The 18160-nt window shown below is 40.3% G+C and overlaps 1 protein-coding gene across 3 annotated transcripts in view; it reads left to right on the top strand.

The window, feature by feature from the left end:
* Positions 1–10865, top strand: part of LOC150088232 (citramalyl-CoA lyase, mitochondrial-like) — a 244668-nt gene extending 233803 nt beyond the window's left edge. For all 3 annotated transcript variants that reach the window (XM_090370649.1, XM_090370647.1, XM_090370648.1), the window contains one exon: positions 10687–10865. In XM_090370649.1, the coding sequence (XP_090226775.1) occupies positions 10687–10794 (108 nt within the window). In that variant the 3' untranslated portion in view covers positions 10795–10865. The remainder of the gene's footprint in view (positions 1–10686) is intronic.
* The last annotated feature ends 7295 nt before the right edge of the window (positions 10866–18160 follow it).

Below are 18160 nucleotides of genomic sequence, written 5' to 3'. Positions count from 1 at the left end.
GAGATAAATATTCTTCCTCTGGTTTGTAGAGGTTACGTTGTATCTATTCACTAGTCTCCGACTGTGTCCCATCATCTATTTCATTCTGGTGTGAGTTCTATTGTGCTGATCATTGCTTTGTGTTGTTCCTTGAAGCTTATAGCCTAGGACGTTGTTATCTAAAGTGATTTGTTGTGTGGGAGGGCATCCTTGGAGCAGGTTCGCTTGTCATGTTTTTCCACCGTGGTTTTGGAGGAGGGCTGCAATCTGTGCAAATAGAAGTTTTCTTGTGTGACCCGCATCTATTTCTGTTATCATTATGTTCCCTGGGTTGCCATGGGTTGCTAGAGAGAGAGAGAGCAGACTACTTTTGGCAGGGTCTGTTCTTGTTCCTAGTCTGGACATGGAGTCTTTCTCAGCAGAGATTTCAGATCTTTAATACTCCTAGTTGCTCTAATATCTCACTAGCTAGCCCTTAATCGCTCTAATATCTCACATGTTAGGAGTTTGGTAAATAAATTTGATGAATTTGAGGTATTGCTCAAAACATTAAAGGCAGATATTGTTGGGATATCAGAGACATGGTGTCACAGAGATATAAGGAATGCAGAACTGGAATTTGGGGAATACAATGTGTACAGAAAGGATAGACAGGACAGGACAGGAAGGGAGGAGGAGGGGTTATACTATTAGTTAAGAAACACATAAAATCCAAGGAAGTGAAGCCAGTCGACATTGCTGGACAGTGCAGTGTCGAGTCAGTTTGGTGCGACATAAGCATTGAGAACTAAAAACTGAGAGTAGGAGTGTGCTATAGGCCCAATGACTCTGATGAATATAATAAGAAATTGTACAGGGAAATAGAGTGAGCCAGTAAATCAGAGAGTCTTATAATGGGGTATTTTAATTTCCCAGATATTGACATAACTTGTGGGTTGTTCGCTCACACACTAGCAAGGCTTTTGTGGATTTATTGGATGATTGTTTTCTACATCAGCATGTTCAGGAGGCAACTAGAGGGAGTAATACTCTTGATCTGATTATCAGTAGTGATTCTTCATGCATTAAGAATCTGCAGATAAAGGAACCACTAGGTGGCAGTGATCACAGTGTGCTGAAGTGGGATTTACTAAAAGAGGTAACTACCATCAGGAGTAAAGGGAAGAGTTTTTGCTTTCGTAGAGACGACTTATTTAAATTCTATACAGTGGGACCAACTGATGATGTTACCAACAGCAAATTCAAAATGGGAAGCATTCAAAGAATTTATCTTGGAAGCTACTAGGCTTCACATACCAACTAAGAAATACTGTTCAAGGTTTAAGCTTAAATGGATGTCAGATGAACTAATGAGACATATGGCAGAGAAGAAAAATGCATGGGATACATAAAAATTAATGAGTGACATGGAAGCTTATGATAGATATAAGCTGGTCTGTAACCAAGTCGCAAAGGAGATTAGCCAGGCAAAGGCAGATTATGAGAAATCCTTGGCAAAGGATGCAAAGAAAAACAGAAAACAGTTCTTTACTTATGTAAACTCTATGGACACGGTGAGCGGTGTCCATTGATTACCACTCTCTGTCTTCTCCCCTTAACCATCCCTTTATCCATAGCAGGAATTTGCTTCCAATGCCACACTGCTCCAATTTGTTCAGCAGTCTTCCATGTGCAACAGAATCAGAAGCCATTCTAAGATCCAAATATATGATATCAAAGTTATTCCCTGCATCCAGTTCCTATGTGACTGCATCATAGTATCCAATTAAATTGGTCAGGCAAGACTTTCCCTTAACAAAACCATGCTGTGTTCGAGCTATAACTGAAGTTTTGTCTAGATGATCCTGCAGTGCTTCTTTAACCAGTGCCTCCATTAATTTTCCTGGAACAGAAGTTAAACTCACAGGTCTATAATTACTTGTGTCAACCTTTGATCCTCCTTTGTGAATTGGGGTCACATTTGCACATCTCCAGTCTATGGGTACCTTTCCTGAGTCCAAAGAAGCTCTCATAATTATGGCTAAGGGTTTGCTTACTTCCTTTGCTGCCTCATTTAATGTAACTGGATAGATCCCATCCACCCCAGGTGCCTTTTTTATGTTTAAACTCAACAATTTCTCCTCCACTTTCCTCTCAGTTATTACAAAATCATCTAGCTCACTGCCAGAGTTTACTTCACCTCTGGCATTCCCCTTCCTAAATAACTCCTCATGTATGAATGTAGAGGTAAAATATTCGTTTAGTTTGTTAGCCACCTGAGCACGATCCTCAACTGTTGAACCATCAATATCCAGTAGACCAATTAGTGGAGTCTCTCAGGGTTGAGTGTTGGATCCATTGTTGTTTTCTGTATTTATAAATATTGATGATGGTATATGAAGCTTAATGTCCAAGTTTGCAGACGATACAAACGTTGGCAGGGTTGCTAAGGACGCTATTGACGCTATGCTGCTGCAACAGGATCTGGAAAGGTTGAGCAGATGGGCTGAGAGGTGGCAAATGAAGTTTAACTTTGACAAATGTAAAGTACTACATATGGGAAACAACCCCTGAGCGACGTATCAACTCTGTGGTACAACACTGACAGTGGTAGAGAATGAAAAGTTCTTTGGGCGTAATTGTGCAGGCAGATATGAAGTTCTCTGAGCAGTGCAGATGGGCTGCAAGAGTAGCTCATGGTGTCTTGTCAGTGATATACAGGAAGTTTTCTAGCAGGGATAAGGAGGTGATTATTCCCTTGTATAAGGCAATGGTGAGGCTACACCTTGAGTACTGTATACAGGTCTGGAGGCCTCATTTCAAGAAGGATATAGAGCTGCTGGAATGAGTACAGAGAAGGGCAACAAGATTAGTGAATGGAACAAAGGGTTTCTCTTACAAAGAAAGGCTTAAGTTTTGCAAATTACAGTGTCTGGCTACTAGGCACCGGCGAGGTGATCTGATAGTAGAGGTGTATAAAGCTTTGAATGGTTTGAGCATGCTCGATGTCGATGGGATTCTTCCTCTTGCTCAGAATAATCACCTGAGAGGCCATAAATTCAAATTGAGAAAAGACAGATGTAGGATAGATGTGTGGAAATTTGCCTTTAGCCAGCAGGTAGTTGGTTGGTGGAACAGACTTCCATCCCTTGTTGTGGAAGTTGATAGGCTAAATAAATTTAAGGCTCAGCTGGACAGGTATTGCGAACGAACTGAGGGGTAAAATGGGAGTGTTTTTTTTGGCTGATGCTGCATAAGCTTGCTTTCTTGCATCATATACCTCTACTAATGCTAATGCTCACCACCCTCGTTTTTGGAATTATCATCCCTCTCATTCCTCATTTTTCCTTCCATATCACTCTGCATTTTTGGTATCGGTGTATACCATTCTTTCCACCCCACATTGGAGTTCTTCATAGCAACAGCAAAGAAGTAAGAGGGAATTAGAGTAGGATTAGTAAAGAAGAGCAGGATTTCAAAAGTTATGAAGTATATTTTGATAAGTTTTTTTCCAGTAATAGTTTGATTTTTTAATATTATTATAATAAATATAATTTTTATAAAGTTTCTTTTATTAATAATTAGTAAATTTTATAATGGTTATTACAAGATCCACTTTGAACACTTCATCAGAGTGTACCATGACTCGTACAGAAATAGCTGATGGCAATTTCCGGGTTAGTAATGATTTTATCCTATGCAGAACCTGAGGAATTTATTCCAAGGTAGATCTAGTGGATAATCTTAGCTCACTTGTAGATACTTTTCTTTGTTACCATTGTAAGGGGTGCACTGATGTTAAGTTAAAATTTGGTGCATTACTAGAAAATTTGAGTTACTAAGAAAAAGGTGCTTCCCTAGAGCAGTGGTTCCCAACCTTTTTTAACTCCCGAACCCCTTTCAATATAATTTTTTTATCTTGAACCCCTTTCAACATAAAATTTTTTTTAGTTGAACCCCTTTCAACATAATATTTTTAAAGCGAACCACTAAGCCTATATTCTCTGAAATCGTATAATATTTCTGAATTTTTATTATAAAATATTTCCAGTACTACGTTTTTATAAGTGACATAGCTTAATAATAAAAATTATTATTAAGTATCATTTATACTTTCTAAATCAGTTATTAATCAGTCCCAACTAGATTTCAAACAGGCTAAGAGTAGAAAACTTGCTTATTGTCCAATGGTAGCCGACCATACTGGTCTGTTGCCAAAATTATTGGTAAACATTTTTGCACATCTCTATTTCCACATCAGCCAAAGATAAAGCTGACCAGCTAGCATCCTATTTTTTTTCCAACTCACCTTAAACCATTCCCAGTACATTCAATGACTTCTGTGGTCTTCCTTCAAAAGGATGTCAGAAGGATTTTGATAATTCTGATGCTAAGAAAGCTCCATATGCTGATGGCATTTCTCCACTTGTTCTCAAAACTTGAGCTTGTGAACTTACTTCTATTCTTTGCCGCTTTTTTCACTTCCTTACGCCAAAGCTGTCTTTCCTTCTGTTTGAAAATTTGCTCATACCCAACCGGTTCCAAAAAAGGGTGACAAATCCCTACCATCCAATTAACTTCACATTGCAATTACTTCTACTTTTTATAAAGTAATAGAAAAACCAATTAACCTGCAACTCTTAAACTATCTAGAAACATTCCGTCTGATTGGCAGTTGCCAGTGTGGATTCCGTCAGTGTCGATCCACTCGTGATATTCTGGCTTATGTAACCCATTTAGGGACAAATTCAATGAAAAAGTTGGGTGAAACACAAGCAGTTCCTCTTGATGTCTCCAAGGTTTTCATTTGTGTTTGGCATAAAGGTCTTCTAAATAACCTTCCATCCTATTGTTTACCAGCTGTTATTTGTAATTGGGTATCCAGCTTTATCTCTGACCACTCACTGGTTAATTAGCATTAGTAGAGGCATACAGTACAATGCAAGAAAGCAAGCTAATGCAGCATCAGCAAAAAAAAAAAAAAAAAAAAAAAAAACTCCCATTTCACCATACATTCGTTTCAAATGCCTGTCCAGCTCAGTCTTAAATTTATTTAGGCTATCAACTTCCACAACAAAAGGTGGAAGTCTGATACACGAATCAACTTCCCGCTGGCTAAAGGCAAATTACCACACATCTATTCTGCAACTACCTTTCCTCAATTTGAATCTATGCCCTCTCAGGTTCTTAATCTGAGCAAGAGGAAGAATTCCATCAGCATTCAGCTTGCTCAACCCATTCAAGGCCTTCTAGACCTCAATCAGGTCACCTTTCAGGTGCTCGGTAAGAGCATTCCTTTGTTCCCCTTGCCAATCTTGTTGTCCTTTTTGTACTCGTTCTAGCAACTCTACATCTTTCCTGAAATATGGCCTCCAGACCTGCACACAGTACTCTAGGTGTGGCCTGACCATTGCCTTGTAGAACGGGATAATCACCTCCCTTTCCCTGCTAGCAAAATTCCTATATATCATTGACAAGAATCCATGACCTACCCTGGCAGCCCATGTCCATTGATCAGCAAACTTCATATTTGATTGCACAATTACCCCCAGGTCTTTTCCACTTCCCTGAGTGTATTTTCACATAGTTGGTACATTTCTCTTGGGTTATTGCTACCCATATGCAGTACTTTGCATTTGTCAATGTTGAACTTCAGTTGCCACTTCTCAGCCCATTTGCCAAACTTATCTAGATCCATTTGGAGTAGCATTACTGTTGTTAACAACCCTGCCAGCCTTTGTATCAATCTGCAAACTTGGACATTAATCCTGATATACCTTCATCAATATCATTGATAAATATACAAAACAACAATGGGCCCAACACAGAAGCTGCGGAACTCCACTAATAATATTAGTCCACGAAGAGCAGTGTCCATTGATTACCACTCTCTGTCTTCTCCCACTCAACTGTCCTTTTATCCATTGTAGCAACTTGCCCTTAATACCATACTACTCCAATTTGTACAATAGCCTTCCATATGCAGCAGTATCAAAAGCTTTCCTCAAATCCAAGTATATGATATCAAAATTATTTTTGATGTTCAGTTCCTTTGTGACCATATCATAGAATCAAATTAAATTCGTCAGACAAGACCTCCCTTTAACAAACCCATGCTGTGTCTTAACTATTACTGCAGTGTTGTCTACATGATCCTTTAACCAGTGACTCAATTATTTTCCCTGGAACACAAGTTAAACTAAAACGTCTATAGTTACTTGTGTCGCCTTTTGAACCCACTTTGTGAATTGGTGATACATGCGCACCTATAGTCCAAGGGGACCGCCTCTGAGACCAAGGAAGCTCTCATAATTATGGCTATGGGTTTGCTTACTTCCTTTGCTGCCTCGTTTATCATAAGTGGATAGATCCCGTCCACCCCAGGTGCCTTCCTTATGTTTAACTTCAACAATTTCTCCTCCACTTTGCTCTCAATTATTACAAATCACTTATCTCCCTGTTGGAGTTTGATAAACTACTGGCATTCCCCTCATTGAATAACTCCTCATGTGTGAATGTAGATGCAAAATACTCATTCAGTTTATCAGCTACCTGAGCATGATCATCAATAGTCAACCCTTCTTAGTTAACTGGTCCAATCTGATTCATCCCTTCCTTCTAGAGTTTACATAAGTAAAGAACTCTTTGCTGTTTTTCTTTGCATACTTTGCCAAACATTTCTCGTAATCTGCCTTCACCTGTTTAACCACCTTTGTGACTTGATTACAGACAAGTTTATATTTGCCATAGGCTTCTGTGTCGCCTGATAATTTATATGCATCCCATACATTTTTCTTCTCTGCCCCAAGCCTGATTAATTCATCTGACATCCATTTAGGTCTTAACCTTGAACAGTACTTCTTAGTTGGAAATAAAAGCCCCTAGTCGCCTCCAAGATTAAGTCCCTGAAGGCTTCCCATTTAGAATTCAAAGTTGGTATCATCATCAGTTGATCCCACTGTACAGAATTTAAAAACTGTCTGAGACCCGTGTAGTCACTTTATGAAAGCAAAAGCCCTTCCCTTTAGCTTTGATGGTAGTTACATCTTTAAGTAATTCCCATATCAGTACATTGCGATCACTATCACACAGTGGTCGCTTTATCTGCAAATTCTTAATGCATGAATAATCACGCTTGATAATCACATGAAAAGTGAGAGTCAGCCGACCGGGCTAGCCAGGTGGGTAAAGTGGCTGCTTGGCAACCCAAAGGTTGCGGGTTCGAATCCTGCCTCAGGCTTGGATCAGAGTAAAATGCTAAAATAACTTTGGGAGGTGTATTATGGCCACAGAAGCCGATGCACCAACAACTGAAAAAAAAAAAAAAAAAAACATGAAGAGTATTACTCCCTCTGATTGATTTTCGAACATACTGCTGTAGAAAACAGTCATCCAATAATTCCAAAAAAAAGTCTCACTAGTGTGCGAATGACCAACCCACAGGTTCCAGTCAATATCTGGAAAGTTAAAATTGCCCATTACAAGTCATTCTGATTTACTGGCCCACTCTATTTCTCTGCATAATTGCTCATTATACTCATCAGATTCATTAGGCCTATAACACACACCTACTCTCATTTTTCCTTTCCTAGTGCTTATGTCACACCAGTCAGACTCAACATTGCATTGTCCACCTACATCAACTGGATGCACTTCCTTAGATTTTATGTGTTTGTTAACTAATAGCATAACCCCCTCCTCTCTTCCTGTCCTGTCTATCCTTTCTGTACACATTGTACTCCCCAAATTCGAATTCTGCACTGCTTATATCTGTGTAACACCATGTCTCTGATATACCAACAATATCTGCCTCTGATGTCTTGACTAACACTTCAAGCTCATCAAATTTATTAACTATATTCCTAGCATTAGTGTTAATGCAAGTATACATATACCTGTTCCTACTCTTAGTTACCCTAACACAACCCATGTATTTATTTGTTCCGGTATGACTCCCAATAGTCCTGGAAATCTCCATTACCTTGCTTTCCATGCATCTGCTCGTTCTAATAGAAACATTGCAAGAATCACATTTGCCTTTGCCTGCGGCCGCTGTTAATCTTTTAGTCTGTGTAAGATACACAGACTAAAAGACTTTCTTTTCCATTAATCCTAGTGGCTCCTATGGCAGCACAGTATACGGCTGTGTGGTTAGCCTCCAGCATTGCACCATTGTTGTCAAGGTAATGTGGCATTATTTGCTGATTGAGGTGGTCTGTTACTCTCCACAGGATTTTATTTGGCCTCTGCTTAGGTATTACGTGGGTTCTTGTGGGGTCCATTCCTTTGAATTCTGTTAGGGCCTCCTTCCACTCATCTTGTATTCTGGATATCACGACTTTGTCTCTTTGCACTTCAGCTACTCTGGTTTGTATTTCTTCATGCTCTTCCTCCTCTGGTTCCATATTGACCATATTCTTTGTGCTTTGTAGTTGATCACTGACATCCTGCTTAATTTTTTCCATGAGGCAGGAGTGAAGTGGAGCATCATTTCGATGCTCCACTTCATGCATTGGCATCTTCTGCCTTCCTGGGTGGTCACTAGTGCAGTTGCACAGGAAACACTTCCAGTTGGTGGGGCTAGATGGTCTTGCCCTTCTCTTGTGGTAGCTTTATGGGGGAAAGCACTACTTGCTCCACTGTCTTGCTCAGGAGACTCTCCAACTGACCCCTCTGCCTAAAGTCTGAACACAAGTGACTTTATCGTGCACCACTCTCGATGCAGTATGATTATTTCTCTGCAACATCAATCATCTATGGAGGTGGACCTGTTTAGCTTCAGCTTATGTCCAGTTGTTTTTCATTTTAGTTCTGGAGAGTGACTCCAGATGGCACCACTATCTGCCTCAGCCATCACTCCGACCTTGCAGAAAGTACTTCCAATGGAGAAACTTTTGCGATGTTTTTTTTTTTTTCTTATTATCTGTTTTTATTGTCTATTTTTTATTTTTATTATTATTATTATCTGTTTATTCCACAAAAGGAAACCACCCCGAGACGGCAAAGTGACAGGAGGGTGCTAATTACGTATCAGGGTACAAGATACTATGGGCAGTGGGTTACATATACTGAACACGTCTCATCACGAAATATTATATACACATTTTATATTTAATACAGTATATATAGTATTTACACATTTATGATTCTGTACATACATTATACAAATCATATATTTAAAATTCAGTAATTCTATATATAACTTATATATTTACACAACTGTTAGGGAAGATATATTTTACCAAATTATTATTGTTTTTAAAGTAGAAAGTTACTCTTTTGCTCACAATTCTTTGGTATGTTGTCACTTTGCAGCTGATCCCTATTTCAGTAAGTCTGGAAGGTCTCTTTCCGGTATGTTGCATCCTCACAGAGTTTTTCGGCATCTATATGCAGAGAATTAAATATTTTTGCTGCATTTGATGGGAAGGATCTTTGCAGGCTGCCAAGGTTGTTCAGGATCAGATGCAGTGGATGATGTACTCCTCTGCAACGTCTAGCAGTGGCACCTGATTTGACTAGAATATTATCCAGGGCTGGCGCATCCACTCTGCCAGTGAGCATTTGTGCAAGAGTGTGTATGTTCCTGTTAATTGTCCGCTGCATTCAGAGTGTGATGTTAAGGTTTGAAAAGAGAATGGCCCTTGAGATAGTAAAAGGGTGGACACAACTCTGTTAAGCCATCATAAGAACCAGTACTCGATCCCAATGACAGGCTTATAATGTGAATCTGGAGCTAAGGACCAGATTTGAAAGGCATACATTGGAATTGGCAGGACACACTTTAAAATGTACTCGGTCGCTAGCCGAGGATCCCTAATTCCTACCAGTTCTTGTCTAGTAGTGCATAAAGCCGCATATATTTTTGTCTTCATATTGGCAAAGTGTTGGGCAAAGATGAGTCTGTCATCCCACTTAAGACCCAGGTCCAGGTGAGAGAGTGCACTATTGCCGCACTTGACCCGTTCACAGAGATGGAGATGTCATTTTTATTCTGCTTGTAAGTTATGGTCATTTGGGCAGACTTCTGTGCATTAATACGGAACCCAGTACAATCCAGGTAGCTCTCAAATTCTCTGATTGTGCTATTCGCCATCTGGTAGATACCTTCTGCTGATTCGTGGTCTTTGGATGTGATGAAGAATTTCACATCGTCAGCATACGTTATAAAAGTTGCAGTACCAAGAAAGGGATGGCTGTGAAGAGGGAAGCCGAAAGATCTTCAGAAAAATTCCAAAAAAATTTGGATATTCTTTGTTAACTAGAAAAATTGAGCTGCAGTAGTAATTTCAGTGTAGTACCCTGTTTTCAAGTAAGGTTCCTTAAAAAACAAGATTCTCAGTGGTACACAGTGTGATGTTTATTCACTAGTAATGGTGTTTGCAACTTGAAACAAAGATGTGACAAACTGAATACTTGATATGCAAAACCGTCACTTCTTACAGTTGCACATCCTCCGCTAGCATCCTCACGTAGTTAATCAATGATCATTGCTTGATAGCACTGTACTTAATAAATGGGTTTAACTTTAAAATTAATATATTTGAAGTTATGTTTTTCCTTTATACTAGTAATTAGTATTATTATTAATATAAAACCAGTGAAATTTATTAAAGTTTTACATGTAATGGTGGAGGTATTTTCAAAGATATAGTACTGTATCCTTATTTTAACATGAACCTTTCAAACTCAAATATATCTATTTAGTTAATATAATTTTATTTTCAGGGTGCCTTTACATTCCGAGGAGAAATGATAGATAAGCCTCTTTTATTGCAAGCTGAAAACATAGTTCATTTATCTGAAACAATAAAGAGGAGTACAAAAACCAAGTAAAAGAAAGCAAAGTGTTATTAAGAATTCTAGTGCGTATGTTATTGCCCTTGATATTCAACTGTATATCGTGACTGGACGTTTTGGAAGACTTTCTTGATCAGTCTTCTTCTTTTGAAATGCAAAAAAAAAAAAAAAAAAAAAAACATGCAAGTAGTGTTCACATGAAATTAAGCATGGTAAAACTATGCATTCAGGAACAGATTTTTATAGAATACTATATTACGTTTTTATATATGTGTATATTTAATAATAGTGTGAAAACTTGAAAAGTGGAGAAGTTTAGCTAAACTTAGTTTACCAAAATTGTTTTCACAGGTGCTTTCCATTTGCTCAGTACTAAAGGTCACATACTGCCACTTCTTTTTTTTTAATGCACCTCTCACAGATGAAGTTACATTGCTTATACTAGTAGGAGCTCATATATCAAGAATGACTCAGCATAGTCTTCTCACTTATCAATGATTATTTAAATTTGTTTTCAAATGGATATTTGATAAACTTGAAAACTAGTCTCATCTGGTAATTTCAAAAAGTGCAAAGGCAACATGTAGAAACAGCTTTATATGCTTTACATACTGAAGGAATAGATTGTATTAATAACATTCAAATATATATTAAATATTGAATTAACTGAAAGCTTCCAAGTGTTTTAATAACAAGCATTTAAATTATAGAACTAGATAAATAACAAAAAAGTATCGAACTTTTATCAAGTCCTCAAAACTAGTTTGGCATAAAAAATCTGCTTCTATACTTAGCAGAGACAAGGCATCCAATCTGTCTTGTTGTACAAATCACAGAGTAGTAATATCTTACTAATCTGTGGCATAACTGTTCTGTTTGTATTTTTAATGTGAGTAGATTAGACAAGTACTTGAACACATTTGCATAAAGTGGTCTCAGCCCAATCAGAATAGGAACATATTTGCATCATGTCCTGTCAGACCTGTTCTCTGATGTCACAGGTGGCCGTCAGAGGCGCTGGCTGTTACAGATGGTGACTGTAATGGCTGTCCCCTAGGGATATCAGAGGTCCCCCTTTCCCATTCTCTCTCTTCCATCTCTTACCCATCAGAGGCACTGGTATCTGTCCCAAATACACTAGACTAGACCTGTCACTTTAAACAGAGGGCCTCTTTTCCCATTCTCTCTCTCTCTTCTCTCTCTCTCTCTCTCTTCCATCTCTTAAACATCAGAGTCACTCGTATCTGTCCCAAATGAACTAGACTAGAGCTGTCACTTTAAATAGATTTGCATGTAGATGTAAAGTTAAATGTATAAAGGTAGATCTATAAAAAAATACCCCAATATAGCGACGTCGCTTTTTGATCCTTCGATGTCGGCTCTTCCTATCATTGCGAAGCAGAATTCGCCAAGTGTTGGATTGTTCACCCACTAATAGGGAACGTGAGCTGGGTTTAGACCGTCGTGAGACACTAGTCTGTGAACTAGTGAAAGAGTTGGTGGTAATGAAGGAGTAAACAACATTATATTCTTATAACTTGTGTTTATATCTTAGAAATGTGTAGCTACAGTCATTTTCTGTAGATATTCCCCTACTATCTCTTGTTTTTCTCCAGGTAGGTCTATGACATCAGAGAAGTTAACAGTACAAATGTCTAAACGTGTACTGCAGGTGTAGAACTTGTCTGTAAAATAGACTTTTATTAATTAGACTTCAGTTAAATGTGTAAAAAAAGTAGATCTATAAAAATACCCCAATATAGTCTGTGAACTAGTGAAAGAGTTGGTGGTAGAAAAAGAGTAATGTGACTTTATATTCTTAGAAATGGGTGTAGAAAAATAGACACATGTAGAACTTGTTTGTATTCAACTTTTAATTAGACTCAGTGCAGATGTATAGTGAAGCTTGTAAATCTATGTCTTTAAAATATATTTTTATTAAGACTCTAGGTACATATTATGTATGCATATTCTTACATTTGTATACATGGCAATTTTTAATTAGGGTATAGTTAAGCTTTGTTTTTTTTTTTAAACTCCATGTAGAACTTGCTTTCAAAATAGGCTTTTAAGTAGGCATGATCGTATTCAACTTTTAAGCATGTACTGTCTCGGAAAAAACACAAACACTACATGAATATTTCTGCCTTTTAATTTTCAAAAAGGTCTTTCTCCAGAATTTCGATGAATTCTTCAACATATTACAGTTTCCATCTTGAGGAAAACAGAGCTCAAATTGTCCATACTGGAATCCTGCATGCAGCAGAACACCTCCATTTTCTTCCTCCAGATTATGAATGAACACACCTCTAACAAAAATTGCATATCCGCCTTCTATCCTCCAGTCTCTTTGCTGTGGGGAGAAAAAAAAAAAAAAAAAAAACAAGACTATTATAATCCCAAGGTAATAGGTAGTTTTGCTCTTATTGATCCCGTTTATAGCTCACATTTTCCTATTGTATTCAACTTACTTCTAGGCAAGGCTTTTATTCCGATTCTACCTTTTATACAACTGTAGCATTATCATTAGCAAAGGCATATGATGCAAGAAAGCAAGCTTATATAGCATCAGCCAAAAAAAGAAAAAAAAAAACCCATTATTTCCCTCATCCACTCGTTCCAAATGTTTGTCAAGTTCTGCCATGAATCTATTTAAGCTATCAACTTCTACAACGACAGATGGAAGTTTGTTCCACTAATAAACCACCCGCTGGGTAAAGGCAAACTTCCACACATCTATCTTACAACAGCCTTTCCTCAATATGAATTTATGCCCTCTCAGGCAATTATTCTCAGCAAGAGGAAGAATCCCATACGCATTGAGCATGCTCAAACCATTCAAGGCTTTATACATATCAATCAGGTCATCTCGCAGGTGCCTAGTCTCCAGACACAGTAATTTGCAAAACTCAAGCCTTTCTTCGTAAGAGCAACCCTTTGTTCCATTCACTAATCTTGTTGCCCTTCTCTGTACTCATTCCAACAGCTCTGCATCCTTCTTAAAATGAGGCCTCCAGACCTGTATACAGTACTCACGGTGTGGCCTGACCATTGCCTTATACAAGGGGATAATCACCTCCTTATCCCTGCTAGAAAAATTCCTGTATATCATTGACAGTACACCATGAGCTACTCTTGTAGCCTGCCTGCATTGCTCAGAAAACTTCATATCTGCCTGCACAACCACCCCTAGGTCCCTTTCATTCTCTGCCACCGTCAGTGTAATACCACAGAGTTGATACGTTGCTCTGGGGTTGCTGTTTCCCCTAAGGAGTACTTTACATTTGTCAATGTTAAACTTCATTTGCCCCCTCTCAGCCCATCGGCTCAACCTTTCCAGATCCTGTTGCAGTAGCATAGTGTGAGTAGTGTCCTTAACAACCCTGCCAACCTTTCTATTATCTACAAATTTGGACACTAAGCTTGATATACCATCATCAATATCATTTATAAATACAGAAAACAATAATGGACCCAACACTGAACCCTGGGGGGCTCCACTAATAACATTAGTCCATGAAGAGCAGTGTCCATTGATTACCACTCTCTGTCTTCTGACACTCAACCATCCCTTAATCCATGGCAGCAATTTGCCTCCAGTGCCACACTGCTTCAATTTGTGCAGCAGTCTTCCATGTGCAACAGTATCAAAAGCCTTTCTAAGATCCAAATATATGATATCAAAGTTATTCTTTGCATCCAGTTCCTTTGTTACTACATCATAGTATCCAATCAAATTAGTCAGCAAGACTTCCCCTTAATAAATCCATGCTGTGTCCGAGCTACAAATGAAGTCTTGTCTAGATGATCATGCAATGCTTTTTTAACCAGTGCCTCCATTAATTTCCCTGGAACAGAAGTTAAACTAACAGGTGTGTAATTACCTGTGCCTCCCTTTGATCCTCTTTTATGGATTGGAGTCACATTTGCACATCTCCAGTCCATGTGTACCTACCCTGAGTCCAAGGAAGCTCTCATAATTATGCCTAAGGTTTTGCTTACTTTCTTTGCCGCCTCCTTTAATATAACTGGATAGGTCCCATCCACCCCAGGTGCCTTTCTTGGGTTTATCTTCAACAATTTCTCCTCCACTTTACTCTTGGTTATTACAAGATTCTCTAGCTTACTGCCAGATTTGAATACACCTCTGGAATTCATTTCCCTGAATAACTCCTCATGTGTGAATGTCGATGCAAAATATTCATTTAGTTTGTTAGGTACCTAAGCAGGATCATCAACAGTTGAACCATCGATATCAAGTGGAACAATCTGATTCATCCCCTTCCTTCTAGAGTTTATATAAATAAAGAACTCTTTGCTGTTTTTCTTTCCATCCTTTGCCAAAGATTTCTCGTAATCTGCCTTCGCCTACCTTACCTCATTTGTAACTTGGTTACAGACCAGATTATATCTATCATAGGCTTCTGTATCACATATTAATTTATATGTATCCTATGCAATTTTCTTCTCTGTCACATGTCTAATTAGTTCATTAGTTCAACTCCGCCATGGACGGTCCCAAGCCCGGCTGCGAAAGGAGGAGGGTGGTCATCCTGCCGAAATGACCAGAACCGGGAAACCGGGGAAACTAGGCAAGAAACCGCATGAAATTCGGAACAAGCTCTTACAACAATGTTACCGCATCCGGGGTAGCCGATGCGCCAGCACTGGGGACCCAGGGTACTGGTGTGAAGTGGACCACTGGCCACAGAACAAGCTGTTATAACAATGTTACCGCATCCGGGGTAGCCGATGCGCCAGCACTGGGGACCCAGGGTGCTGGTGTGAAGTGGATCACTGGCCACAGCAATAAGCTTACTACGCCGAAAAGGACAATTAACATTGGCGAATGGAATGTTCGAACGGGGCACCACGTTGGACAAAAGGAAATCATTGCCCAAGAACTACTTAGGTGCAAGATATCAATCGCGGCATTATCCGAATTAAGACTCACCGGGTCTGGAACGATGATCATCCAACCACCAGCACCTAATGAAGCGGTTATGCTATTCTACTCTGGTGGTGAGAAACGAGAAGCAGGAGTGGGCTTTATGGTCGATGCTCAGGCCACCAGTAGTGTGATCGCTTTCCAACCAATATCGGACCGCCTGGCAGTCCTTACTGTCAAGGGCACCATCAAGACCCATATTATCTCCGCCTATGCGCCAACTGAGACTAGCCTGGACCCGACCAAGAATGACTTCTACAACCAGCTCCAACATACGCTGGATTCAATTCCGCAGACAGAAGTGATCATCCTCGCAGGGGACTTTAATGCCCATATTGGCGTGGACAGATCTGGTTGGGAAACAACAATGGGCAAGTTTGGCCATGGGAAGATCAATGACAACGGCTTACGTTTGTTGTCCTTTGCCGCATCTAACAACCTGATCATTGGAAACAGCCATTTCCAGCACCCTCAAAAACATCAACTTACATGGCGAAATCCATCTGGCAAGGACAGCAATCCTGGACTACATTTTGATCAATGCCAGATTTCGCTCATCACTCATGGACGTTCGTGCCATGAGGGGACCTGATTGCGGATCTGATCACTACCTCATCCGGGCTAAGGTGCAGCTCAAATTATGGCATGCAAAAAGATCATCTCGGTCAGCCAAGCTGGACTGGAGGCAGCTAATGAATGCTGCCAACAAACAGGCATATCAGATCGCCCTATCCAACCGCTTCGAGATGCTGGCTGTGCCCGAGGATATAAATGAAGAAGAAAAGCAGATCTCTGATGCCATCCTGGAATGTGCCAAGCCCCTATGTCCACCTGCCCGACGTCGAACGCAACCATGGATATCAGACGAGTGCCTCGACCTCGTGGACAAACGGAAACAGGCAAAGTTGGTCGACTTTGAATGGTACCGGCAGCTAAACCGAGAAGTCCGACAAAGAATGACAGCAGAAAGAGAAGCATACTGGAACCAAGTGGCAGACGATCTTGAAGTGGCGGCATCCAAAAACGAGTACCGCACTCTCTACCGCACCCTCAGATGTCTGAGTGGAAAGACCAAATTGACTAGTGACAACATCAAGAATGCTGATGGGACCTTCGTGCGATCACCATCCGAACGCCTGCAACGGTGGAGTGAATTCTTCAAAGCTTTGTATAATCACGACCCACCTCAGGGACCGCCAGCAACAGCACTCTCGATCGACCCCCCTGAGGTCTCCATGGTCGATGTTGAGCCTACAGTAGAAGAAGTGAAAGCAGCCATACAATCCCTGAAGAATGGCAGGGCACCAGGAGTGGACCAAGTCACCACAGAAGCGATCAAAGCCGGAGGAGATGTACTGCTTCGCCGACTACACTCACTCCTCAAAACCATCTGGTGCACTGAACAAATTCCGTTAACATGGAGGAAAGCTATTATCGTACCGATCCACAAGAAAGGTGATAACCGGGACTGCAAGAACTACCGTGGCATCAGCCTCCTTTCCATCATCGGAAAGGTCTTTATGAAGATTATCCAGTCAAGACTGCAAAAACATCGCGAGCAAACCAGTCGAGAAGAACAGGCAGGATTTAGACCCGGGCGAGGATGCTGTGATCAAATCTTTGCCATTCGTCAGCTGATGGAGGAGAGGATCCGGTGTGGACAGCGAACCGTCATTGTTTTCATTGACTTTAAGTCTGCTTTCGACTGTGTCCACCGGCCTGCCTTATGGAAACTACTAGAGGTTGAACATGTACCTCGAAAAGTCATCACACTCCTCCAAACTGCATACAACGGTTTAACCAGCCAGGTGCGCATCCAGAATGATTTATCTGAGGAATTTACCATCCAAACTGGAGTCCGCCAAGGGGATGTAGCCTCCCCGTTGCTTTTCGACATCGTGGTCGACGCCATTATGAGGCAAGCATTCAGAAACAGACAGGGCATACAATATGACAAGGATCACTATGTGACTGACCTGATGTTTGCTGATGATAGTGCTATCCTTGCCAGTAACGACGCTGAAGCCACGGACATCCTCTACGACATTGCCCGCATTGCCCGGCCATACGGTTTGAAGATCAATGCTGGTAAGACAAAGGCCCTGACAACAGATGGGTCGCAAGCCACCATCTATCTCGAAGGCGTCCAGATCGAGCAAGTGCAGGACTTTAAATACCTTGGGTCGCTGGTCCAGGAGAAGAAAGTTGCATCCACCATGGAAATCCACAGCAGAATTGGACAGGCGGCCACTGCGTTCGCCTCGCTCAAATGGTGTCTGTGGAAGAGGACCAACATTTCCACAAAGACTAAAATCCGACTCTTCCGGACTTTGATCCTGCCCATTCTTCTTTACGGATCGGAAACATGGATTTGTCTCAAGTTAGATTTGAACAAACTTGAGGTATTCCAAATGCGATGCCTGCGGCAGATCTTGGGCATCTCTCTTCGCGACC

This window comes from Mastigoproctus giganteus, chromosome 3 (genome assembly GCF_048544385.1).
Source record: "Mastigoproctus giganteus isolate SK-2022 chromosome 3, ASM4854438v1, whole genome shotgun sequence".
NCBI lineage: Eukaryota > Metazoa > Arthropoda > Arachnida > Uropygi > Thelyphonidae > Mastigoproctus > Mastigoproctus giganteus.
The sequence above is the reverse complement of the archived record's forward strand: the minus strand, read 5'-3'. Positions and strand labels throughout refer to the sequence as shown.